This window comes from Protopterus annectens, chromosome 4.part1 (assembly GCF_019279795.1).
Source record: "Protopterus annectens isolate FY-2018-M chromosome 4.part1, PAN1.0, whole genome shotgun sequence".
In the NCBI taxonomy this organism is placed as follows: Eukaryota; Metazoa; Chordata; order Ceratodontiformes; family Protopteridae; genus Protopterus; species Protopterus annectens.
In genome coordinates, this window is record NC_056734.1 from 1,014,745,632 (window position 1) to 1,014,772,067 (window position 26,436).

The 26,436-nt window shown below is 41.6% G+C and overlaps 1 protein-coding gene across 1 annotated transcript in view; it reads left to right on the forward strand.

The window, feature by feature from the left end:
* The first annotated feature begins 593 nt into the window (after positions 1–593).
* RFC4 (replication factor C subunit 4) overlaps positions 594–26,436 on the forward strand; it is a 1,279,614-nt gene continuing 1,253,771 nt past the window's right edge. Inside the window, exon 1 of the mRNA XM_044070726.1 lies at positions 594–724. Within this exon, the coding sequence (XP_043926661.1) occupies positions 600–724 (125 nt within the window). The 5' untranslated portion in view covers positions 594–599. The remainder of the gene's footprint in view (positions 725–26,436) is intronic.

The following is a 26,436-nucleotide window of genomic DNA, read 5'->3' on the forward strand; positions in this document are numbered from 1 at the left end:
AGAGGGTGCTGGAGGTCTTGGCTTGACCTCTCAGCTGAGATCTTAACCCTATAGCTGTGCCAGAGGGGAGTCTTATTGGGGATCTAGAGAAAAAGGGAGAAACCAGCCCCCAGACTGACTGTGATCTCTGTGCTTTTAAGGGAAATTGTACTTTACTGTGTGTGTACTTGTTATCCTTCCATTGTGTGCATCCCTTACTGTTGCCAGTGGTGAGGATTGAGGCTCTTTGATTACTGGGCCAGTGCAGGGGTGTCGCACTGATTCTTGGAGTACAGATTGTATACTGATTTGAGCGCTTGTCTGTATTTGAGTGGTTTAGCAGTTGCGGCCTTTGTAACACCTCTTAGGTCTGATCTCTCATCAGTGACAGAGTATACATCTGTGTCTGGAGAAGTAGGTTGGTGCTTGTTATTAACACAGGGGGCAAGAGCTATAATAGAGGGGGGAGGGAGGAGTGACTGACCAAATACTCTGAGAAGTATATGAATGAGCTGTTGGGAAAATGCTTTCAAGTATGTACACCAATGTTTTGAATCAATTTGCATTCTGCTATGGTAATCTGCATTTGTATTTTATGGTGTTTCTTTTCAGACTGAATCATGCAAGCCTTTCTGAAAGGTACTTCGTCTATCAGTACAAAGCCTTTGAAGGAAAAGAGTGCAGCTGCAGCAGGAACCAGTTCAGATAGCAAGAAACAAAAATCCATTCCTTGGGTAGAAAAGTAGTAAGTTCAATGTTTTATTGTTTCTTTGTTTGAGAGAGAGCACTGTGGCACCTGAACAATTTTCGAGGTAACTCTGTGACCTTCGTAGTTTTAGACTGTGCTGCAATACGGGCAGCTCAGTTTTGCAAGAGGTGGAATGTTTCTAATGTTTAAAGAGTGCCACCCTATCCTTATTGGAACCACCCTCTGGAGTACTGCTTATAGTTCTGACGAATCCTTTTCCTAGGCAAGAAAAAAACAAAAAAACACTGAGATAAGGAATGGTGGAAGTCCACAGAACTTATGCGGTTCAGTCTTTGTGGCAGTTGTAATATTCTGGGAAATGTAAAATATGCTTTGTAAAGGATGCAGGCGTACCCAGCTGTGGATTGGCATAGTTGCTGAGTGAGTGCAATAGTACAGGCGGATTACTAGAGCAAATTTAGTGGATCATAATGATTTTCTGTGACATTAGATTACCTTTGTTTCAGTGTCATCCTTGGTAGTGTGCCACCGAGATTTAACCAGGCCTTATCTGAAGCATGTTGAGTTGTGGATGTAAAGAAAGAAGAAACCATGTTTCCTTAAACTCTGCCATAAATAAGTCATTTCTTTTGTGTTTTAGTGCTGTGCCTTTTATTTTGGCCTTTCAAAAGTCATAGTCCCGTTTGAAGAAATTGTGTTGAACATGTGAAGTCTTGGGCTTACAGGAAGGTTTTGCTGTATTATAATCCTTCCAGACTTTTACCTTGTGGTAAAGGGTTTTGTGTATCTTAGTGAAGTCATGAGCTATACCTTGTAAGGCCACCCAGGATGTGCAGTAGACAGTACAAACCAAATACGGCCCATTGGAAAAGACAATGGCAATCCACACTAGTATTATTGCCAAGAAGATCCAGTGGAAAAAAGCAACTAGAAATGCGCCAGATTGACATTGGAATATGAGACCCTCTGGTCTGAAGGTGTCCAGCATACTACAGGAGAAGAGTAGTACAAGTTTTCCTAGAAATTATGATGCAGATGGATTAAATCTGAAAGGACATCAATCTGCTTTGCTGTTCCTTGCTGAAAGGAAAGTCCCAGTGAGGAAAAGAGCTATGTATTACTATAACTTGAAGTGTAAGAACTGCAATTGTGGGTAAACTCGGATGTCCTTAAGGATGATAATATAAGAATAAACACTGACATCTTGGGAGCTGCTGAACTGAAACTGTATTGTTATTTTTTAGATTGGGTAATTGTTTAATTTTCTAGTCTGCCTACTAATGTTATATGATCTACTGTTTGTGTAAATTCTGTACAAAAATGTTGAGTTGTTTTACCTTTCCTCTGTGTTACCCTTAAGAAGTGTCCCTATCCAAATTGCTGTAGTATCTGGAGAGACAGCTTTGGGGGGGGGGGGGTCCTTCTGATAAGGTGCCATTGCTGGGGGATATACCACCTGGGTGATGCATGCTGTGGTCTCAACACATACACCTTGAGCTGACAGAGGACACAACCAAATTCCAGGTGGAAGGACATCTGCTTGGCCTGGCGGGATGTCAGGGAGGGAGGACATCTGGAGTTTATGCCAGATATTAGGCCTTTGGCAGCAAAAGTCTCCAAGTGTTACCAGTACTGCAGTAATGCACATAGGTGAACGTCTGTAGTTATATAATCTCCTAATACAACTCCACATTCTCTCACCAAAACAATCAGATATTCCCCTTGAGTGCTTCCACCTGAGAAGTTTCCATGTAAACCTCACTGATGACTTGTTTCAGGGATTCATCCTTCCCCAAGGGTTGTAATTTTAGAGTTGCTTTTGCTGAATGGATTTTACAAACGGTCTTTACTGTTTGTTTCATGAATTGTGTGTACAGTGGTATTTTTACTGTTTGTTTCATGAATTGTGTGTACAGTGGCATTTTTACTGTTTGTTTCATGAATTGTGTGTACAGTAGTATTTTTACTGTTTGTTTCATGAATTGTGTGTACAGTGGTATTTTCACTGATTGTTTCATGAATTGTGTGTACAGTGGTATTTCTTGTGCTGGATGCCCAGAAAGAAGAATCAAGAGTTGACATCTGGTTAACTTTACCTGGTAGCCCAGGGAATTTATCACTTGTGACATGAGCAAACTTACATTTATATAAAAATAATCAAACCATGTTAACAATTTCACATTTACAAACATTATATTTAACATGTATTGTTGTATGCAATGTAATCAATCCAACGTTACATAACTTGTTCAATTCCTGCCTTCTCTGAAACCTTATTTTTCCTTGAAAAATGTTTTTCAGCATGTATTCTCACAATTTCCATTTTTTCTATGTATTTTACTGCTACCGTTTTCTAAATATCCCACTTCCTGTACTTTTATCTATGTTACAATATTCACTACTTCAGGTATGGTTGGTTTTGACTTTGATTTCCATTTTCTACTAATTGCCTTTGTGACAGCCATCAGAATTAAACTTAACATGTCCTTTATGTCTAGGCAGTTCAGATCATGTATCCCAGCTCAAAAAATAATTTCCTTCATTACACTCATTTGTGTTCCTGACAGAGTACTCCAGAGAATTTTTAAAATTGAACAACTCATCACAATTTGAAAGCATGTGCTTCCAAAGTACTTCTTTCTTCCCTATTGCACCTCTAACATTTGCCATTTACCCGAGGAAAAAAAATCTTTGTAGTCTGCTTGGGATGTAAAAGTACCTGTGCAAACACTTCTAGGGAAAAATCCTAAATCTTGTAGTCTTTGTTGCATATTTGGGAGCCATACATATGTCCTTCCATTAATTCATTGTAAATTTCTTATCGGATCTCTTTCCGCAATGTTTTCTGGCCTCCTGTTATTTTTTTCCTATAGTTATCATGCAATATTTTATATCCCCCAATAATTATCCCTTTTTCTAACAGCAGCTTTTGTTCTAGATTTGAGTAAAAACTCAACCATTAATGTCTTTCACTTAGTATTTTGCCATACTTTTCTCTTTGCTTATACTCTAATATCAGTCCCTGGCAGGGAAGGCAATCTCTAGCCTGCAGTCCAAATGTTTTCTTGGCCTCTTCCCATTCTATTACCTTTCCATCTCTAATTAGTTGTTCCCAATAGCTTGGTTCCTTTGCCACCTTCCCCCAGTAAATTCCTGCCCCTTTGCCTATTGGCTGTATCCCTATTTTCAGTCACCGCTATCAGCAGAATTTCCTTTCTCCATTTCTATGTTGGGTTAGTTCTTAGTGTACTTTCTGCTCTTTTATGGATGTAATCTGTATGACTGTTGCTCTCCTTAAGGATCTGGGAATGTTTGCTATGTTTGATCGTATGCAAATACATCTCATTTGATATAAGGAAAGAATTACACTGCAATGTCCATGACTATTCATTGTAGATAAAAATAGTTGGATGTTTTAGTGCGACTCTCTTGGTGTACCAGCACCATTCCACCAATAATAACAAAGTCTAGTCCCATGGAACAAAAGTGGTCATGCTCTTCCCAGCCAGTTTTATTGATAACTTTCAGGTAGGAAATAATTACCAAAACAAAGCTTTGCAAGTCACCCCATACTAAGACATGCACATGACAGTTGAGCACTTCACTGGCTCTTGTTCCCTGTGGTCAGTAAAACACAGCAGGGCAACCTGTAGGATTGTCTCTTCTGAGTAATCCTGAGCGGACAGGTGATCCGATGTGGCGACCCCTAACCGGGAAAGGCTGAAATAAGATGAAGAGTAGTTCACCTGTCAGCCCATAAACACACTTTTGAGTTTCCATAATCTATCCTACATATATTTCTTCAGTACAGGGTGGACATGAGGACTTCCAAGATGGCTGCACACTGATCAGCAGGTTAATTTCAGCTCACCCAGTGTGAAAATAGAAACTGAAAGAGAAGCATTAGTAATTCTATCAGCTGGAGTAAAACTCATTTACCGGCTAGTAAGTACACTGCTTGCATGCCAGCAGAGAAGAAATTTGGAGTACATGAAAAAGAAAGTCATCTAGAAAAGGTGAAGAGAAAACACTGACTGGAAAGAGTCCTGCAGCTATTTGGCAAAAAGCACTTCAAGCTTCAGCTGTGGTACAAGAGATGGCTTCCAGTAATTTAGAGGGAAAAAATCAAATGTACTCATAGGGGTTTAAAATAAATGAAGCACTGAAGGAGTATATTAACTCAAATATCAAAAGGCTGGAAAAAAAATAAAAAGATTTAGCTAGCTATTCAGACGAACTGATTAAAACTGCAAAAATCAAAGTACGAAATTAAGGAAAACCTGGCTGAGTATGACTTCTCCAAGGATAGCTGATTCAAAAGTAGTTACAAGTCAAAACCCACAGAGGAAACCTGAGATTTTCTGCTGTAGCTGAGAAACTGGAAGGAAGAGACTATATTTTCTTTATGAAAGCACAAATAACCGACTAGACTGGTATTGTACAGCAGGATTTGTTAATTGAATATGTCCTGCAGTTGTTTCCTTGTAAATTGTTTATCTGATATTTCTGTTGTAGGTTCATAGGTGTGTACTAGGTCAGTGGCCCTGGAGCCTTTACAAGCCTAGCTCATAGAAGTGCCCTGGTATCATGCCTCCATTAGATATTCTTCATGTTTCACTGTTGCAGTCATCACATATGGGTTATCTGCCTGCAGACAGCCCTCAGCCGGCCTGAATACCAGAATCTTCGGATTTCTGCGTCGGATGCTGTTGCTTCTTCCATGACGTCAGGTCATCGGGGGGTATAAAACATGCAGCTGACGCCATTACATCAAGTCTTTCTTGCCATGTGGTGCCCGAAGCAGAAGCAGTTTGCAAGTGCCTGTCGGCCGTCTCCTGAAATTTTTGTTTTGGAGTGTCAGGCCCGAAGCCTTCAAAAAAAAAGCTAAGTAACCCGTTGGGGATCCTTTTTCCTTGCTCTAACCGATGTCAGTAAAAGTTAACAATTGTCTTGCCTGTGGAAAGCAAATACCTCATAGAGATTTTCATTCTTACTGCATCACCTGTTTAGGTCCAGACCACGACGTCCCTCGCTGTCGGTTTTGTGCCTTGTTCAACGCCCGAACTATTCGTCATTGGGCTATTTTTGTAGCCAAATACTTTAGTTTTCGATCTCCTTACTCTGAAATGGCTTCATTAAACCATCCGACTACCGATCTTCCGAAAAAATGTAAGGATAAAGATGGACTGCATCAGTCCAAAACTGCCGACGACACTTCCATTAAGCCAGTCGCCAGTCCGCCGGTACTCAGTGAGGTGCTTTTGCAGCCCCTGATGCCTGCTACCACAGATTCGCAGGCCTCTACTGAGACCCATTCGAAGTCTGGTATGCCGCAAGATGCTTCTTCGACTATGGAACCTGTGGATGTGTCTACCTTGGATGGGTCTGGAGCCGTTGTGCAGGCACCGGCTTCTGAGGGTGTATTCAGGCCTACAGACTTTCATATTAAACCGACACCATCGTTTCCATCCAGAAGTACCGAATTCCTCAGGCAAGAAACTCGCACTACGCCTAGAAAAACGACGACTAAACTGCAGACTCCGGCCCATATGCCTCAAAAACAAATGCTTAGAATGGCTGAAGACCTTATTACCTTAATTAGGGGAAGCTAGCCTTCCTCCTGTAAGAGACCTAGAACTGATTTTCCTTCTGATTCTTCTGATCAGGAATCTGATATCTCTGCTCCTTCTGATTACCAGGATTTGCCGTTATCTACTTATGAGGATTCTGATGCAAATGATTCCATTCCCTCTGCTTCCCCTCCAGAAGATTTTTCTTTTGTTGAAATCTTGCATACCCTTAGGGAGCATTTCTACTTGGAAAGCCAGGACTATTCTGAGTCCAAAAAGAGACTTGGGGAATTTTTACTCCTACCGCAACACAGGCCTTTAGCTATCCCTCCTGTTCTGGACATTGTAAATGATGCTTTCTTGGAATCTAGCCTTACCCCAGACACTTTACTTCCTGCTCCCGGAAAACCTGTCTGGTACTACAGAGAACCTGACTCTCACAAGTTCCTCTTCAAGAATCCTACTGCGGATCCAGAGACCATTTTCCAAGGAGCAAAAGGCATTAAGGCTACTGCTGTCAAAAATCATACCCCTTCTGATAGAGATTCTAGAGCCTTAGACAGATGGGGTAAGAAGGTAGACACTTCTGCTACTTTGGCCATTAGGGCTTTAAATTGCCAGTTTCATATGTTAAAGTATCAGCAGCATATTATGGGACTATTTAAACAGAAAATTATTTTGATTCTTGACTGTGCTGAACACAAAGACTTGCAAGATTTAATGCATTCTGCAGAACAAGTTGGTAAACATACTTTGCAATGTGGTTTTGACGCTTTAGAAGCATCTTGCAGGGCTGCTGTCACTGGGTCTGTACTTAGAAGGCATGCTTGGCTTAAGGAACAAAACTTGCCATTTCATGTTAAAGCTAAATTACTGGATGTTCCCTAAAACCAAGACCGCCTTTTTGGCAGCAAAGCAGAACTCCTCAAAAGGATAGAGGAAAAAGCTAAATCAATGCAAGATGTTGAAGATTTCCTACAAGTACAGCCTCCCAGATTCAGTAGGCATTGGCCTTCAAAGAACTGGTCCTTTCCGGTCCCTTCCAGGCCTTCTCAGTCCAAACCCAGGATCAGCAGACCACCAAGACTTCAGTCTCAGGCTACACACAGACCTAAGCAGTGGGGGGCTCCCACTTCCAAAGCAGGGAGTAGTAAGCCACCCCCTTATGGAAAAATGGCACAATGACTTAACCTTAACCCTTCCAAGCCCTGCTCAACTACTTGCTCCCTTAGGAGGAAAGCCTGCCCTGCCTGCAAAAAACTGGGAGCTCATTACCCAGGGCAAATGGGTTTTGAACTTAGTTTCCCAAGGATACAGATTCCACTTCCACACACTACCAACCCCAAATCAATGGGCGGAGGCCCAGCAGCAGGTTTTCTCTCTCCTCAGTATCAGAGCTATTCAACCTGTCCCAGCAGAACAAAAGGGATAAAGTTTTTATTCCAGACTTTTTCTGGTACCCAGAAAAGACCACTCCTGGTATCCTATACTGGACCTCTCTGTTCTCAACACCTTTCTGGTGATTTCAAAATGCTAACTCTTCAACAGCTTCTTCCTAGGCTAGCCAAGAATGCCTGGCTGGCAACCCTAGACTTAAAGGAAGCTTACCTGCACATCCTAATAAGAGGATCCTGCAGACAATACCTACGTTTCAGGGTGGGCTCCATACACTTTCAGTTCTCTGCACTTCCATTTGGCTTATCTACTGCGCCCAGGGTGTTCACAAAGTGTCTAGCTCCAGCCATTGCATTTTGTAGGCAGAGAAATATTCAAATTTACCCATACTTTGACGATTGTCTGATTCAGGCAGAAAGCCAGGACTTGCTATTGCAACACCTGGCATTCGTAAAGAAACTTCTAACCTCACTGGGGTTACACCATAAACGAAAAGAAATCTCACCTAGTACCCTGCCAACAGATTGTATTCCTGGGAGCAAGCTTGAACACAACTTCCCAGATGGCGTTCCTCACTCCGGAGAAACAAGTTTATTTGACAACCTACTTCAAACTATTGGCCACAAAAACCCAGCTATCTGCAAGGAAAGTACTGCAAGCTCTGGGGTTCATGGCCTCTTGAATTCTGCTAATTCCATATGCAAGACTGCATATGAGGAAATTCCAATGGTATCTAAAAAGCCTATGTTGTCAACATTCTCAGGACCTGGGAACAATGATTCCTATCATTCCTTGTCTAAGGACAGAGTTCCTTTGGTGGGCAGAGGCCTGCTACCACAACAAAGGACTCCCTTTCACTCTACCCCCTGCTGCCCAAACCCCAACAGACGCATTAGACTGTGCATGGGGGGCTCACATGGCAGGGCAGTGCATTCAGGGCAAATGGAACCCGAGACAGATGCACCTGCATATCAATCATAAAGAAATGTTAGCTGTACAGAATGCTCTGACAACCTTCAAAGACTGTACTCTTCCAGGACAACTATTGGTAAAGACAGACAACACCACAGTTATGTGGTACATAAACAAGAAGGGGGGAACCCACTCCTACCCTCTCTGAAGACTAGCCATGGCTCTGTGGAACACAACCTTGAGACACCAAGTACACCTACAAGCACAATTCCTGCCAGGCAAACTAAATCCACACGAATGGAAACTAGAACCCAAAATATTCAACCTCTTGAAGAACAAATTGGGGACTCCAGAGGTAGACCTGTTTGTCTCCCCTCAGAACTACCAATTGAACAAATTCTGCACAAGAACTCCCTACAGTCAAGCATGGAAAGTGGATGCCCAGTCCTTTACCTAGGAAAGCCTCTTGGTTTATGCCTTTCCCCCTCTGCCTCTCCTCACGAATGTTCTGCTAAAGATCAAACAGGATAAGCCAAGGACAATACTGATTGCACCAGACTGGCCATGCCAGCACTGGGTACCCCCTCTTGTGCAGTATGACACTGCTACAACCATGGCACCTGCCTCAGACCCCTTCCCTGCTGTCCCAGCAGGCCGGCCAGATTCTGCACCCTCAGCTTCAAACCCTGAACCTTGCAGCCTGGCTAATTCCTTGAGCTCTTCTCTAGCATCCCTCAGTAGCAGGTGCTGGATGTCATTCTGGAGGCAAGGAGGCTAGACTAGAAAATCCTATGCTGAAAAGTGGAAAAGCTACTGTTCCTGGAGCCAGGCTCAGGGGATGGGCACAATGGTGCCCAGCTTACCTCATATTCTAGAGTACTTACCAGAAATGCTCCACAAGGGCCTATCCTTCTCGTCAATTAAAATTCATGCCTCTGCCATTTCAGCACATTATAGTACTGAGCCACCACTCTCCTCTCTCACCTTGCTAAAACAATTTCCCTCGGGACTAATCCTTCCTTTATGCCCAAGGTGGTGTCTAGTGTGGCCCTAAATCAGTCCATTCATTTGCCTACCTTTTTCCCTAATCCACAAAACAAAGGGGAACGAATACTGCACTCTCTAGTTGTGCACAGACAACTTAGATTCTATTTGGCTAGGACTAAGCCTCTCAGAAAATCTGAACAGCTGCTAGTTGGCTTTGCTGCAGAGGCAGAGGGGAAGGCCATTTCAAAGCAAACCATTTCCAAGCTACAAGCACCATGGAAAACCTACCCCACATGGGAAAAAAGATCACATTCCACCCTGGCTGCATCTACCTCTACGGCATTTCTCAAAGGTGTTCCTACCAGGGACATCCTGGAAGCTGCTACCTGGAGCTCTGTACATACCTTCACCAAGCATTACCACCTGCCTATCCTTTCTAAATCCAGAACTGGATTTGCCACAGCCGTCTTGCAGGGCTTAATAGCTGGCCCTAATGCTCTTTAACTACCTCCTCCGTTCCTTAGCTTTGGGAATCAACCCAAATGTGATGACTGCAACAGTGAAACACTAAGAACATAGTACAGTTGTGCACACTTACCATAAATGTAGATGTTTGAGTGTATTCACTGTTGCAGTCATGGTTATCCTCCCTCCAGCCCCCTGACTTCTCATGGTTCTATCTTTCCTTCTTGTTTGGTATATTTATTTTTTCTTGTGCATTTACTTTTTGATGGGGGTGTACCCTACCATATAATTGCTTCCTATTGTGGGGGCACCTGACATCTGGGGCAAAAAAAAACGACGTAATGGCGTCGGCTGCATGTTTTATACCCCTGACGTCATGGAAGAAGCGACAGCATCCGACGACTCTGGTATTCAGGCCGGCTGAGGGCTACCTGCAGGCAGATAACCCAAATGTGATGACTGCAACAGTGAATACGCTCGAACATCTACTTTTATGGTAAGTGTACACAACTTTACTTTCCCAGTGCCTGTATCAAGTAGAGCGACTGGAGTAATCCCCGGGGTGAACCTTGTTTCCCATCCATGCATCATGATTTTTCTTGAAAAGGGCCAATGAGGTGCTCCGCTTGACATGTATGAGAAGTCTATTCTAGAGCATGGGTAGTCTCTGGGTTATGAACCTGTCCCTCCAGCACTTTCTGTTGATTATGGTAATGAGGTTGAGGTCCCTGGAGCATGTGGTGCGGAGGGATTGGGATTTCTTTAGATGTAACATTTCTAACAGGGCTGGGTCAGACATGGCTTTGTAAGTGAAGCAGAGATCGCTTCTTAATAGACAATATGAGACAGAGAAAAGTTGGAGTTTTTTGAGTCTGTCCATGTAGGGCATGTGTTTAAGGCCTAGGATCCTCTTCATGAGGTACTTTTGTGGCCTTTCCAGCTGTTGCAGGTTTTTAGTGAGGTACATGCCAAATGGGGCATTATGCTCGATGATTGGTCTAATGAAGGAAGAGTAGAGGGAGAATGACTGCTTTCTTCCTGGATGCAAAATCCTTGGTAATGAGATGTGCCACATAGAAGGACTTTCTGACCACAGTAGCAATGTGGTGGTCGAAGGAGAGGTTGCTGTCAACCTTTGTCCCCAGATCTCTTAATAATGCCTTCAGTGGGCTACCATCAATGTGGTAATTAGTGGGAACAGAATTTTTCCCCAAAGGGAATGACAATGCATTTTTTGGCATTAAGCTTAAGGCCATGGTTTCGACACCAGTTGGTCTTGGTGAGGCCTTTCTGTAGGATGTCTACATCACTTGGGGGAGTTAGTAATGCTCAACCTGCATATAATGCACACCTTCAACTAGTAATCTCCCCACTGCCTTCTCTTTTTCTCCTGTACCTACCTCCAACATAAAAAAACTTTTAACTAAACTTAAACCCACCAAATTAGCAGCAGACAACCTCCCAAGTGAATACCTACAAATCGCAGCTGATGCTCTTGCCTACCTAGTATCCATCCTGATTAACCGATCTCCGTCAGAAAGTTACATTCCCACACTGTGGAAAGTATCACATATAATTCCCCTCCACAAAGGCGGACCCTCCACAGAACTAACCAATTACCGCCCCATAGCTATTTCTCTCTCCACTCTCCAAAATACCAGAGAGATGCATACACTCTCCGGTCTCAGACTACCTCCTTACTAACCACCTCCTTTCAAATACTCAGCATGGTTCGAAACATAGCACCACCACTGCCTTACTCTCCTTTACTAACACTATCCTTCAGCATAAAAACAATGGCTATCTCTCCTCTGCTACTTTCCTAGACATATCTAAAGCATTTGACATGATCCCACACAAACAACTTATCTCTGTCCTCCATAACCTATCCTTCTCTCAATTAGTCACCAACTGGTTTCAGAGTTACCTGTCTGACTGCCAACAATCCGTTGTATGGCAGAATGACATATCTCCCCAACTACCTGTCTCCATAGGGGTTCCCCAAGGGACCATCCTTGGACCCCTGCTCTTCTCTGTTTACACCAATAATCTAGCCTCTGCCACCAAACATGGCACACACTTAAAATACGCAGATGACTCAACCATCATCTCCTTAGTCCAGTCCCTACCCAAACTGCAAAAAGTCACACAGGAAGCCTTTTCCTCTGAAACTTGGTTATCTGATGCCCAATTAATACTCAACCCAAACAAAACTAAACTACTACTCTTCCAACCCACCAAACATACTCAAAACAACTCTCACTTTAACATCACAGCAAAAGACAACACCACTATATACCCAACTGAACACACCAAATTGCTAGGAGTGGAAATAGACAATAAACTAAAATTTGACATTCACATATCCATGACCATAAAAAAAGTCCACAAAAAACTAGGAGCGTTATACAGAAATAAGCAACTTCTGACCAAAGCAGCAAAGATTTCAATAGCAAATTCCCACCTTATCTCCACCCTACTTTATGCCTCTCCAATATATACCAACCTAAGGCAATGCAATCTAAACAAGCTAGAGACCTGCTACAACAAAATCGCCAAATTCGCCACAGGGGCATCCTACCGTAGTCACCACTGTCTCTCACTTGCTGAACTGGGCTGGCTTGAACTTCCTCACCTCCTTTAGTGGTATCCACTCTCACTCACCCACAAATTAGTAAACCATCCACTAAATGTCCCATCCCTCCAGAATCTACACCAACCCTATCGCACCACCAGACCACTAAGATCCAGCAGCAAAAATCACTTGCAGATCACTAAAGCCAATAACTCTGCCAGTGAAGCACTATTCTCTTGCACCATAGCCAAATTATGGAACTCCCTCCCACCCACAATTACCTCCATACCATCATGCACCCACTTCAAAACTTTACTAAAAGCGCACCTAAAACATGCTGGCTGTGCCCTTGCAACTCCCACTCTAATATCACCCACCCCATCCAACCACTACCTTTCTTTCCACTCTAACTACCTTGATTATAGCAAGCTCAGATGCTCATAAGCCTAGTACTTATACAGCAGGAACTTGTTATTGTAACATTTGTTAATGTCTGTTAAGTACTTCACAGATAAAGATTCTAGTTGTCTACTGATGTACTATGTTCTTCATCTATAAATATGTTGTAAGTAATTGCTATGTTAAATTGTTAATCGCTATGTAATCCAATGTAACTACTGTCTGTTTATTTTAACCGTGGAGCTTTTCTCCCCGGGCCTCTGTTGAAAATGGGCCTACGTCCAGTCAGACACTCCCGGTCAACAAATGTAAATAAATAAATAATGGCTCCCAGCTTGCAATCGTCGGCGAACTTGGTCAGCCAGAGTCTGTTTGTGTTGGCCTGGACTTCTGAGAAGTAGATGCCAAACAGGAGAGGACCCAGGACCGATCCCTGTGGGACTCCATTCGTGACTGGTCGGCAGTCTGACTTGGAGTCTGCTACTTTCACACTGTGGGTTGTATCTGTGAGCCAATTTGCAACCCACCTAGTGATATATAGGGGTTGATGCCTAGTTTGGTGAATCTATTAATAATTCCTGAGTGGGGAATGGTACCAAAGGCCTTGGCCACATCGAGGTAGACTGTACGAACTGCCTTGCCCTCATCCACAGCTCTGGTGACTGACTCAGAGAAGTCAACCAGGTTGAGCAGGTATGATCTACCCTTCACCAAAACAAATTGCCTGGGATCCAGAGTTTGGAGAGTCTCTATATCCTTGTTAATTAGGTCCATGATAATGCGCTCCAGAGCCTTACATATCAGACATGTCAGGCCAATGGGGCGATAATCTTCTCAATCTTTTCCAACCTCTTCTGATATTTTACTTATTATCCTTTTTTTAACAGCACCTTCTGTTCTAGATTCAAATAAAACTGTAACAGAGCAAGTTTTTCTCTTAGGATTTCTCTGTCCTTTTCTCTTTGCCTATACTGTCATATCAGTTCATGATAAGGAAGGCGTCTCTAGCCTGCATTCCAAATGTCTTGTTGTCCTCTTCCCATTCTGTTTCCTTTCCCTTTTGTTTTATTTGTTCCTAATAACTTATTTCCTTTGCTGGTTTTCTCCAATGTAATTGCAGTCATCCCTATCAGCAAAATCTCCTTTCTCCATTCTAGTGTTTGCTTAGTTCTGAGAATACTTTTCTGGTGCGTTTTTATATATATATATATATATATATATATATATATATATATATATATATATATATAAAATATTCTGTATGATGATTGTTGTTCTCCTTAAGGATCTGCATTCAAATTCCCACTCTATTTCTTGTTTCATCATCATTTTTCACTTTGAATTTTGTTTTCTTCTTTTAAGTATATGACCTTTAACTATGTAGCTCTAAAATATCCCTTCAAATTAGGTAATCATAATGTTCTGTTGGAAGGATCAAATTTTCCCACTTTATCCTTACTCTCTTTCCCTCCCAGATACATTTTTTGAACTGTTTTTATTAATTATTGTCCACAACTTCTCCTCTGGTTGATAAAAATATACCCGATCTATATATAAAACTAAAGGGGCCGAAAACATTTTTACTGCTTGTGTATTGCTGTCCATATCCATAAACAAGAACTTTTCTTTTTCAGTTCCGCTGTGGCAACACCTAATCGGGAAAAGCCGAAAAGACAAACAACATTATCTTCGGTTTAATCTCTTCCCACATAGCCTTAGCTGCCATAACAGAATCATTTTTAATCCATACTCCTTAATACTTCATTTTATCGTGTCCCTATAAGTATTGGTATTGTTGGAATAATTTGTGCTTGGGTACATATTTTGCAACTATATAATATATCTTCGTTAATGTTGTATTCTGAAAAGACTTGGAAATGCCTGAAGATGTTCTACAACACTGGGATATTCTTTTCTAGTTTTATCAGGTAGAAAATAATATTGTCTGCCAATAAAGCCAACATTTCTTGAACACCATGTCAATAATATCCTTGAATTTCTGAGTTCGTATTTATTTTTTGTCAATGGTTCTAAATATAAAGTGAATACGAAAGGGGAAAGAGGACATGCTTGCCTGGTTCCTCTGATCAGACACAACTTTTCAGACAGTAACCCTCCCACTTCAATACCTCATATATCCTTCTAATTAACTTCATTATTGTATCAGGAAATGCAAATGCTTCCATTGTGCTACTTGTAAAATCCCAGTTTACTCTCTTAAAAGCTTTCTTTACATCAAGGCCCACCAACAGCAATATTTTTTTGCACACTGCTTCCCTCTTGATCATCATTGTTCTATTAATGTTGTCCAGTGTTTGCCTCATTTCCACAAAACAACATTGATCCACATCCGCCAATCTTGACGAGACCTTTGACATTATTTTACCTATTATAGACATAAACACTATATAATTGTGGTTTAAAATTGAAATGGGCTTATATGAAGCAGAGTCTGATGGGTCTTTACCATCTTTAGGTATTGCATCCATCTCGGCTTTCTTCCCGGATGTTAGCGCCTCCCCTCCTTTTGAAATACTGTTAAACAAAACCTTCCAGATATTTATCAATTTCTTCCCTCCTAACTTCCAGACTTCCTCAGGAATACCATCTATTTTTTTAGACTTTCCTGCAGATTGTACATGACCATTTTTATCCCATCTTCTATCTTAATTGTTGACCCTTCTCTACCTCTACCTTTGGTGTACCCAAGTCTTTCATAAATATTTTTATTTGTGCTCTTTCTTGATTTCCACATTTTTATACAGCGTTTTCACAAAATTTGCAAAATGTGTCTGGTACCTCTACAAAATTTCTGCTTATTTTTCTTGTTATAGGCTCCCTACGTTTGTCAACAACCTTTCTGCTTTGTTGCAGAAGTCATTGTGCTAAAAGCTTTTATGCTCTGGAGTTATTATAGCATTTACAACTAGATACACAAATGACAAGAAAATAGTTGAAGTTATAAAAAGGAATTGGGATGTTCTGACTATAGACCCCTCTATTTCTAGCTTGGTAGGAGAAACACCAAAGTTCAGATATAGGAACAGCAAGAACCTTAAAAGGTTGCTTTGTGTAGAAAGGACAAACACAGAACAAAAAGGGACACACAGGGAATTACCACGAGTAGGTACTTTCCCTTGCAATAGATGTAATATGTGCAGTTACACTGTTGATGGACAGTATTTTACCCACCCTTTTCTGGAGTATACATTTACACCTAAATTTTATGCGACTTGTAACAGTATGAATCTGGTCTACTTGGCAACATGCACGAAATGCATGGTGTTTTATGTAGGTATGACATCCAGAAAGTTAAAAGGCAGGATGTATAACCATATATATGATATCAGGGAAATGAATCAACTCAATGCATTAGCCAAGCGTATCGCAGTTTACACAGATCATGCCTTTAAGTTTAGAGTTTTACAAATGGTTATTAATAATAAGCGGGGTGGTGATAGAATGAATCATTTGGAGTCAGTTGAGTTATGTTAGATTTTTAGAGTAAGAGCGCGTGTAGAACCAGGTCTGAATCAGTTTGTTAGTATTAAGTCTGATTTAGCGGCACACAGATGCATGGCAGACAGCAGCATTTTAACCATGTTACTATGTGGTTTTTATACATAACATTACACCCACATAGTTTATTGTGAGGTTTTTATTTTATTTTATTTCATTTTATCTTCTGGTTATGTATGTACTTACCATTGATTTTTTTATCATTGCTCAGGTAATTAGTATAGCAATGTAACTTGATAAATTAATAGAAAAAGGGGTTCTTACCTTTTTATGATTGTGAACAAGTTTTAAATATGATGTGAAGACACTGTATGAACTGAAAGATTCAGCAACTAGAAAGTCACAATGGGTTAACTAGTTTATTGATGGCTTTATTGACTATTTAAATGTGTTAATTAATTCATGATGTAATGGGTGTATATATACATCTTGAAATTCAGTGGGTTTTGAAATCTGATTAAGCGTGCCTGGTAGCACGTGAAAGCGCTTATTTTTATATTTGTAATAAATTCTGTGCATGTTATACTTCGTGGTGGTCCTCTCTTGTTGTTTTTGGATATTTGGAGTTTTACTTCTGCAAGTGGACCTTTGGACGGCAGCAGTACTTTTATTTTCTGTCTCTATGCTCTGGAGTTATCAAAAAAAAAAGTTGCTTAACATCAATTTTTCTAAAATCATGTATTTTATCCAGATACCCCCTTATTTTCTTTTTAGCATTTTGCAGTCGCTCCACTTCTCGTTCTGGGAGATTCCTCATATTCTGCAGTGCTTTAACCTTTCTTTTATGTCTAACATATTTTTAAACTCCTCTTTCATAGTTTCTTGGGTAAGTATGCTAGTCTAACTGCCCTTTTAGGCCATTTTAAGCCTAGCCAGTTTCTCTTTTTATGCTGGAAATAACCTATTCATTCTGTTTATTTATTGTTTTTACCCTTTCTGTGGTCGATAATTACATATTATCCCTAATGAGAATAACTGGGATCACACCATAGATAATTTGAGGGGACCCATGCATGGGAGAAAACATTTAGGAGATGCATCTACCCATTAGTAGTACAGGAGGCAGTCCTGTGTTAGATTTTCTGTTTTTCATCCATAGATATAAATTGTGCTTGAAAATGGACAGGGATAAACTTTGTTTTATGTGGATGAGGATTCTGTTCCATATCGGCAGTATCCTCCGTGAAATATGCCTACCCTCCACCCTGTGTATTGATGTTGCAGTAGAGGCTTGGATCATTAGGCAGAGTATTTCTGATGTCATTTGACTTTCTGATATGCAGTAAATTCTTTGGAATGATGCGTGCCAAAGGGAGCATTATATTCAATGATGGGCCTAATGAGGCCCGAGTAAAGGGGGACAATGATGATCCTAGATCTAGACACAATCCCTTTGTTTTGCAATATAGAAGGACATTTTTACTACAGGAGATGCAATGCTGGTCAAAAGTTAGGTCACTGTCCACATAAGCTCCAAAATCCTAAACAACTGGATCAACTCTTAGGGGTATGCTGTTAATGTAATTTTCTGTGGTATTTGACTTTCCAAAGGATACAGTAATGTATTTTTTTGGCATTTATTTCAGACCATGATTTTGACAAGTTAGGTCACTGTCCACATAAGCTCCAAAATCCTAAACAACTGGATCAACTCTTAGGGGTATGCTGTTAATGTAATTTTCTGTGGTATTTGACTTTCCAAAGGATACAGTAATGTATTTTTTTGGCATTTATTTCAGACCATGATTTTGACATCAGTTATTTGTTTGGGACTGCAGGATGGCTAAGTCATTTGGGGTTTTGATGACTGTTCCTGTCAACAGTCATCTGCACACTTAGTGAGAGCCCCTGGTGTTGGCTTGTACTTTAGAAAAGTAGATCCCAAACAGGAGAAATCCCAGCACAGAGCCCAGGATGATTCCACTGGTCTCATTCTGGAAGTAACTTTTTCATTTTATCTCACTCACTAGCTATGAGTTATGAAGAAATATGTTTTCCCTAATAACTCTCCATTAATTTCCACTGTCCATTCCTTAATTTCCTCTCTCTCTTTAACGAGTAGGTGGGGAAATGCCATTGTCTAATTTTTCACTTCATTACCCTGCATTTTATCTTAAATGTTATTGGTGTATAATTTGAAATAGTTATTGGGATGTATGTGTGTCAAAGCATTCAGTTAAATGCAGTTGTTTCTGTCAGAGTTCCTACTACTGAATTCATGTCTTCCATACCAAATATTTTCACAGATTTCTTCAGAAATCTACCTTCTTTTGTTATATATTCCCTTCTGTGCACCCCAGATACATCTCACTTTTGCAAATCACATTTCAGTCTCCACCTATAAGTCATATTCCCTGCTGCAGGCTGGTCATTTCTCCCAAAATCTTCTTAAATTCCATAATAGAAGTTTTAGGTGGAATATAAATACCAGTGTATTCCTCCTCCCTTGCCAGTAGCCTCTTACTACCACAAATCTATCATTATATTTTTCCCTCTTCTCTCTGTTTTGGACCTGCTCTAGTAATTAGTATAAGCACTCCCCTTTTCCTTTGCCCCTTATACTCTGCAGAATATCTATCCTGAAATCCTTTCTTTATCAAATTTGCATGCTCACTTCTTTCCAGATGTGTCTCCTGTAGCATTGCTATTTGCACTCTGCATTTCTTAATGTAATTCCGTACTCTTTCCTTTTTGTCTATACATGTGAGGCTTTTCACTTTCCAAAATGTGAATAGAATAGCCGTTATGATAAGAAGCTATTTCCACCTATTATATGTGACATTTTTTAAAAGTCTGCTTCCAGCTTTTGTGTTTCATGCACCCACTAATGTTTGGCAGGTTGATCTTTTATAAAGTTGGTTGTTGTCGTCATCTCCATTTGACCTATGTCACATTTTACAAGACATTTTATTTAATGAAACCTCCCCAAACAAAAACAAAGAAAAAAGTAACCTTTTACTTTAAAACAAAGACACAAAATTGTGTACATCTTCAAATAATGGATTTTAACCCCTCTTATAGGAGCAATTGTCCCCAATTGACAGCTACATCCACCGGCATTACCTAACCTAAAATTAAGGTTATCCATCTTAAAACATGATCTGATGTCATCAGTTTTTATTCTGTGATCAACTGTTGGGTTCAGATCCTCTGCCATTACTAAAGCTCGTGGCCAAAAAAGCTCTTGAGCGTCTCCCTTACCCATAATGCACCAACCCTAACATACCTTGGATATCGTTTCCTGCTTTCATGAAAGGATATGGTCAGCCATAGCTCTTGAACTTCATCTCTAATTTTTCATACAAGTTAGATTTGTCTTTCTGCACTTTATGTTCTTCCTTTTCTACTTTATTTTATTTATATTAATCCCTTATCCTTGTACTTATAGTATCTCTGTAAATACCATCGCTGGTATCTATCCCTTCTTTTCTTCTACATGTAAGTGTATTCTTAATTACCATTGCTGGTAATACCTTTTCCTCTCTTTGTTCCCTGCTAATAAAAATCTTTCCTATCCCTTTTATCCTTTTTGTTTGAAGGATGGCTGAGAAGGGCCCTTATGGCTTCAAAAAATGTACAAAGTGTGGGTACAAGTTGCCTGTTTTGGATGCCCACAGTCTTTGCCTTTACTGTTTAGATCTGCAGCACCTACAAGAAGACTGTTCTGCACACAGTTTTGATCCCAATGCTTTAGTGGACGGAAGGAACAAATTAATACTGAAAGGTTTGTTGCCTTTATCTTTTGGCGAAGCTATTACAGGGGCTCAATCCCCCAAGCTTAAGTCCAAAGAGTCAGAATCTCCTGTTGCTTCTGCTTCCTCAACTCCATCCTTCTAGTTGTCCAGCAAGAGGACTAAGTCTGATTCTAGGAGGTCTCAAACCTCTTCCCCCTCAGATCCGAAGTAAAAGTTTTTTAAGGATCCGAAATTCTCTGAGCCGACCAAAAAATATTTGGAGCGGACTGTGTCAGATCTATTGTATAGCCTAGGACCTGTTCTTCATCTGTTGATGCAGTTCCTTCCAGGATCCCATCTCCTTTTATAGAAAGGAACCATACTAAGTCACCATCCCTGGCCTCATCTCGTTCCTCCAGAAATTTGTCTGAAGAAGATGAGGCTAGGATGATGAGGATGTTTTTGTTGCACAGATCCAGATGGGTGTGTTACTGGCTCCTACCACTTCGGGTCTGGAGGTCTGTCCTTCCACCACACCACCACCTCGGACTCCAACCAAAGGGATCAGAGAAGCTTCAAAATCCCTGGATCTGAGTCTTTCGGGTCCATCTGGCTTGGATCCGATAACCCTGTCTTCGGATCAGAGGATAACTCTTGAGTGTCCCGGTTCTGACATCCTTGGATACGGAGTACTTTCAGAGCCAAAGCTTCTTAGTTGGATCCGAGGTGCTGAGATAGACTCAAAGGTTTCGGAGCCATCTCTGTGCCTTGGTGCTTTTGCATTGGATAGCTTGGTACCGATATCCTACTCGGGGAGATTGCTTTTGGGGTGGGAGGAGACAGTGGTTCAGAAGCCTGCCTTCTCTGTGCTGAAGTCCTCTCTTTCCCCAGGGCGGTCTTCTGTCTTCAAGGTTGTGAAGAGGGTGTTTGCTCAGACAGGATTGACGGACCCAACCCCCTTGGATTGTCAGTCCAGCACCCCAATGTCTCTGTGCTTGGAGACTCATCATTCAGCTCCACAGGGACAGCCAGCTCAAGACCTCCAGCCTACCCAGCAGAGTTTCATAGTCTCTTCTGACACTTCCCTGGAACATTCTACAAAGGAAGTCCCTAGGAAGAGAGAATGCAAGTGGAGGCACTTGAACTCTTCACAAGAATCAGTCACTGAGGATATGGACCTCAATGAGGTTGAATGGTTGCCGTGGTCACCCCCAGAAGATGTCTCTTTGGAGCAGTCCTTGATATCCTGAAACAGAGAGGTGGTTGGACCCCCAGCAGCCTTTCATGTGAGGAGTCAGTATTTCTTGAGGCCTTTGGAGCTGACCCATCTACTTCCTGGGTTACTCTGCCTGCCAATGAGCTCATTGATTTGGTCTCTCGGTAGGCTTAGAAGGAGCCTGATGCAGTTGAATCAATACCCAAAAGACCAGATGGGGTTCTAGCTTCCCCTGCGGGGAAGGAATTTTGGTCTAAAGGGATGTCTGTGGATGCCATGATTGTGGCAGTGGCTACCAAGAAGGAACTTGACAAACAGAGTTCCTCTGTTCATCCTGTAACAGGGAGTCAAGGGCAATGGATAGGCTTGGGAAGCATGTCTGCGCTTCAGTGACCTTTGCTGTTAGGTCACTGAACTGTTTGGCATATTTTAGATGGCAAAGGAATTTGATTAGATTGCAAAGGGATTTGATCAAAGAACTTTCAATTTCCCTTTCAGGGACCATTTCTGCTGAGAATTGTCCATGGCTTCTCAGTTGGGTACCCACCAATCTATCTCAAATTCATCCATGAGGCTTATTTCGCATGTAGTCAAAGGTGCCTCAGTGGCAGCGGGTTCTGGCATATCCATTAAGAGGCATGCCTGGATGCATTTGTGTGATCCTGCAGAACCCTTCAAATCCTTTTTTGTTGGTGCTCCTTTTGACGGCACTTCTTTGTTTGGCCCCAAAGTAAAGGCCACATTATCCAGGTGAGAAGGATGGAAAACGCCCTGTCTGCAGTGGGCATACACTTTTTGACCTTCTCAAAGATCATTTTTTAGCAATCCACAAGGTGGCCATCAAAAGATATATTTCAGGAAGCCCCAGGGTCCTTTATAGTACACACGTGGAGAAAGTTCCCCTAGGGGCAGAGGGGGAACTCTAATGGATGAGGACGCCCCATGGCAGAGGAGGCCAGCAAAACCAGGGGATCCAGAGATTCTTTCTCTAACAGACTGTGCCCGCACTCCTGAAAGGAGGCCCAATTGTCCACCTTTGGAGGCAATTGGGGGTTGACTGTCCGTGTCCTAGAGAGCCTGGCTAGACATAACAAAAGATACTTGGGTACAGAGGATTATTTCCAGAGGTTATACAACACCCTTTTCCCTTTCATCCCTAACTCGATGAAAAATTCCTGATGTTCCACCCAGTTAGAGGAAAGAAGCAGGAATACAAATGCAAAATCTGTTAGAAAAAAGAAATCGAAGAGGTCCTGACAGACCTAATAGAATCCGGAACTTACTCAAGATGGTGCCAAAAAAAAAAAACGGGACTGGAGACCAATTTAGGATCTCAGCAACTTGAACAAGTCTGTTAACACACATGGGTGGTCACTGTTCAGTCCATTATCCCTTTTCTGTGCAAGGACGACTGGATGTGCTCAGTTGACTGCAGGGAATTCTGAGTGTTTTCCTATCTAGAAGACTGGCTTATTACTGCCCCGACCAGGCATCTGTTAATAAAGGCAAAAGTCAGGTACTCCAGATTTGCTGTCATCTAGGGATAACCATAAATTATGAAAAGTCTTGCCTATAGCCAACTTAAAATTTGGAATTCATAGGCGCAGTTTTCAACACAAAGTCAGTGATAGTTTGTACTCAAGAGAGGAAGAGAAGCTGTCAGATTACAAGTCAGAAAAATAATTTGCAGTACCAAGATTTCAGCCCGCTTGGTCCTTCAAGCTCTAGGACCGTGGTCAGTGCCAATGTCCTTAGTACCTGTAGTCAAATTTCATATGAGAATTCTTGAATGGATGTTAGCAACACAGTGGTTGATTTTTTTACCAATGCATGTCAGCACAAATAATCACCCAGGCATGTAAGGGAGATTTCAGGTGGTGGATTCAATATGAGCAGATTCTACAAGACTGTCCATTCATTCTCCCTCAGCCCAAGGCCATAGGGACCACAGATGTTTCCTGGGTGGGCACTTTCTGGGAGAAAACAGTCCAAGGAACTTGGTTCCCTGAAGAGGCCAACTTGCATATAAATGAGATCAGTGCTGTTAGCATTGCAGGTCCTTCAGAAAGCTCTCCTTTCAGGGCGCAGTTGCTACTCAAACAGACATGTCAGTAGTTTGGTACATCAACAAACAAGGAGGGACCATCTCCTATCCCTTGTGTTGAGAAGCACTCAAGAGTGTGGCAAAGGGTGTTCTCATCCAACCACTTTCTCGTAGTAATGCGCATTCTAGGGAACTCCAGTGTGATAGCAGACAAATTGAACAGGTCCCTCCTCCTACTTCATGAGTGGTCTCTCAAGAAGAAAGTGACAGAAGTGATCTTTTGTCAGTGGGTCCAGCCTTGCTGTGATCTTTTTGCTTCTCCCCTAAACAACAAATGCAGGAGTTGCTTTGCCCTAATCCCCCCACAGGGGAATCACCGAGTGACGCTGTACTCACGATCAGCCTTCCAGTCTGCTGTATGCCTACCCGCTAATTCCATTAGTTCTGAAATTTCTTCAGAAAGCTACCAGGTTGAAGAGCAAAGTCGTCGTCCTTGCACCTTACTGGCCTCGACAGGTTTGGTTTCCTTTCCTATGGCCTCATCTGCTTTACCAACCTTGGATTCTGGATCTGATTTCAGACAACCTGTCTCACCTGACAGGCATGAGTCACCCAGACATTTCAAACATTAAGCTTACAGCCTGGTTTCTCCAATTCTGTTAATAGCCAGACAACCAATGCTGTCTTATAGTGTCCTCCATATCCTTTTAACTTCCCATAAACCTTAGACACGAAAATTCTATACAAGTAAATGGAAAAGATTTGTTTATTGGGCACAACAAAATCATGTTGATCCATTTTCAGCTCTGATGCATAACATACTCAAATGTTTAGCTTTACTCTTTAACAAAGGGGTGAGCTCCTCTACCATTAAGGTTCAATTAACAGCTGTATCTAATTTTCATATTGGATTTAAAGGTTCTTCTGTGGCCTCTTCTAAACTTTGCAAATCATTCTTGAGAGGCACTGTTCTTTTTGAGATCACCGTTTAAAGACTCTACTCCACCATGGGATCTGAACTTGGTACTGCAAGCATTAATACATTCCCCTTTGAACCAGCAGCTAAATGTATCCTTACGTTTCTCACTTGGAAAACTGTCTTTCTGGTAGCCATTACCTCAGCTAGAAGAATTTCAGAACTTTAGACGTTGTCTTCCTTCAAAATGTCCCTACTTGATTTTTCATAAGGATAGGGTTACATTATGAACCAATGCATCTTTCTATCCCATGGTGGTGTCCGAATCCAGTATCAGTCAGTCCATTAATTTGCCATTTTTCTTTCCTGCATTTGCAAACAAAGGTAAAAGTATGTTGCATTTATTGGATGTTCACAGACAATTACTTTATCTGTGTAGGACAAAAGAAATCAGAAAGACAGACCAATTGTTTGTTTCCTTTGCAGATTTGGAATTGGGTAAATCAATTCCAAAAGTAATTTTAACCAGATAGGTGACTGACTATATTTCTTTTACCTATAACAAATTAGTTCTTCCCTTAACTAAACATGTAAGAGCACATTCAACTAGCTCCATGGCAACTTCTTCAGTATGTCTATACAGATTTCCATGGATGACGTATGTGCAGCAGAAACTTGGGCAAGTCCTCATACCTTTATCTCTCATTACAAATTAGATCTGGTCTTGAGGGTTAGAGCATCTTTTGGTTTAACTGTGCTCAGGAATATCATTCCTTAGAGTCCACCTGGGGTTTTAGGTAGCTGGGTACTCTGTCCGAACAATTGAGGATAGAATGAAAATTGACAACATCAGATAAAGAAGTTATGTACTTACCATAACTTTCTATCTGTGTTGTCTGATGTTCTTCATCTCACATTGCTGCAGTCCTTACATATGGGTAGTCCGCTGTCCTCGGTCGGCCCGAATACCAAAGTATTAGGCTGACGTTGGTCATGGGCACTTAGATCTGACATCAGAGCGTCAGGGTATAAAAGCGCATGACCAACGTCATATCCTCAGTCTTTTTTGCCACATGGTCCGATGCAGAAGCAGCGTTGCAAGTGCCGTTCGGCGTTCTGAAATTTTCGTATTCTGAGTTTCAGACCGAAACCAAGTTGGGCTAAGTACCCCGTTGGGGAATATTTTTGTTTTTTCTTGCCTCAGTTAATTCCGGATGTCAGAAAAAGTGAATAATTGTATTTCTTGTGGGAAACGGGTACCGCATAGGGATCATCACTCTCTTTGCATTCCTTGTTTGGGACCGGATCACGACGTAGTCGGGTGTCAGTTTTGTGCTAGGTTTAATAAGCGCACTATAAAAAGAAGGTTAGATTGTGCTAGGTTAGTCTTTGGTAAGCGGTGTAATTATAATATGCCGTCGGATCCTCCGACGCCCGCTTCCACGAAGAAGCGCAAAGACAAATCCTTGAAACCTAGACAGGTTGATTCGTCCGTTTCGGACGCCGGTCCTGAAGAAGCTACAGTGGAGCAGGTGGATCCGGCTGAAGGTTCTGTTGAGTCTCAGGGGGAAACTTTGATTTTGCAGGATGTGGCCTCACAGGAGTTAGGTCAAGCTGAAGGGGCCTCTCAAGTTACTGTTCTCCCTTCTATGCCTAAGGTGGTTAGGCCTTCTACTACTCTTTCTAAGGCTTCTTCTAAGGGCAGGTCTGTTTTGCCTTCCTCTGGTGTCCCTCCAGGTACTTCAGGGTCTGTGCCTAAAAAGCACATGCTTAAAATGGCAGAAGATTTGATTACTTTAATTAGAGGTTCTATGCCCCCTTCTGATAAGAGGCCCAGGGTGGAGCCAGATTTGGAAAGTTTGGAGCAGGCCTCAGATGACTCAGACTCTTCTGCTGAAGATATTCAAGATTTTCCCCCTTATTCGGATTCTGATGCAGAGGATTCCACTCCTTCTGCTTCTCCTCCAGAGGATTTTTCATTTTCAGAAACTCTGCATTCTATGAGGGAGCATTTTAAGTGGGAAGGACAGGATTTCTCTGATTCACGGAAGAGGCTTAGGGAATTCTTATTTTTAC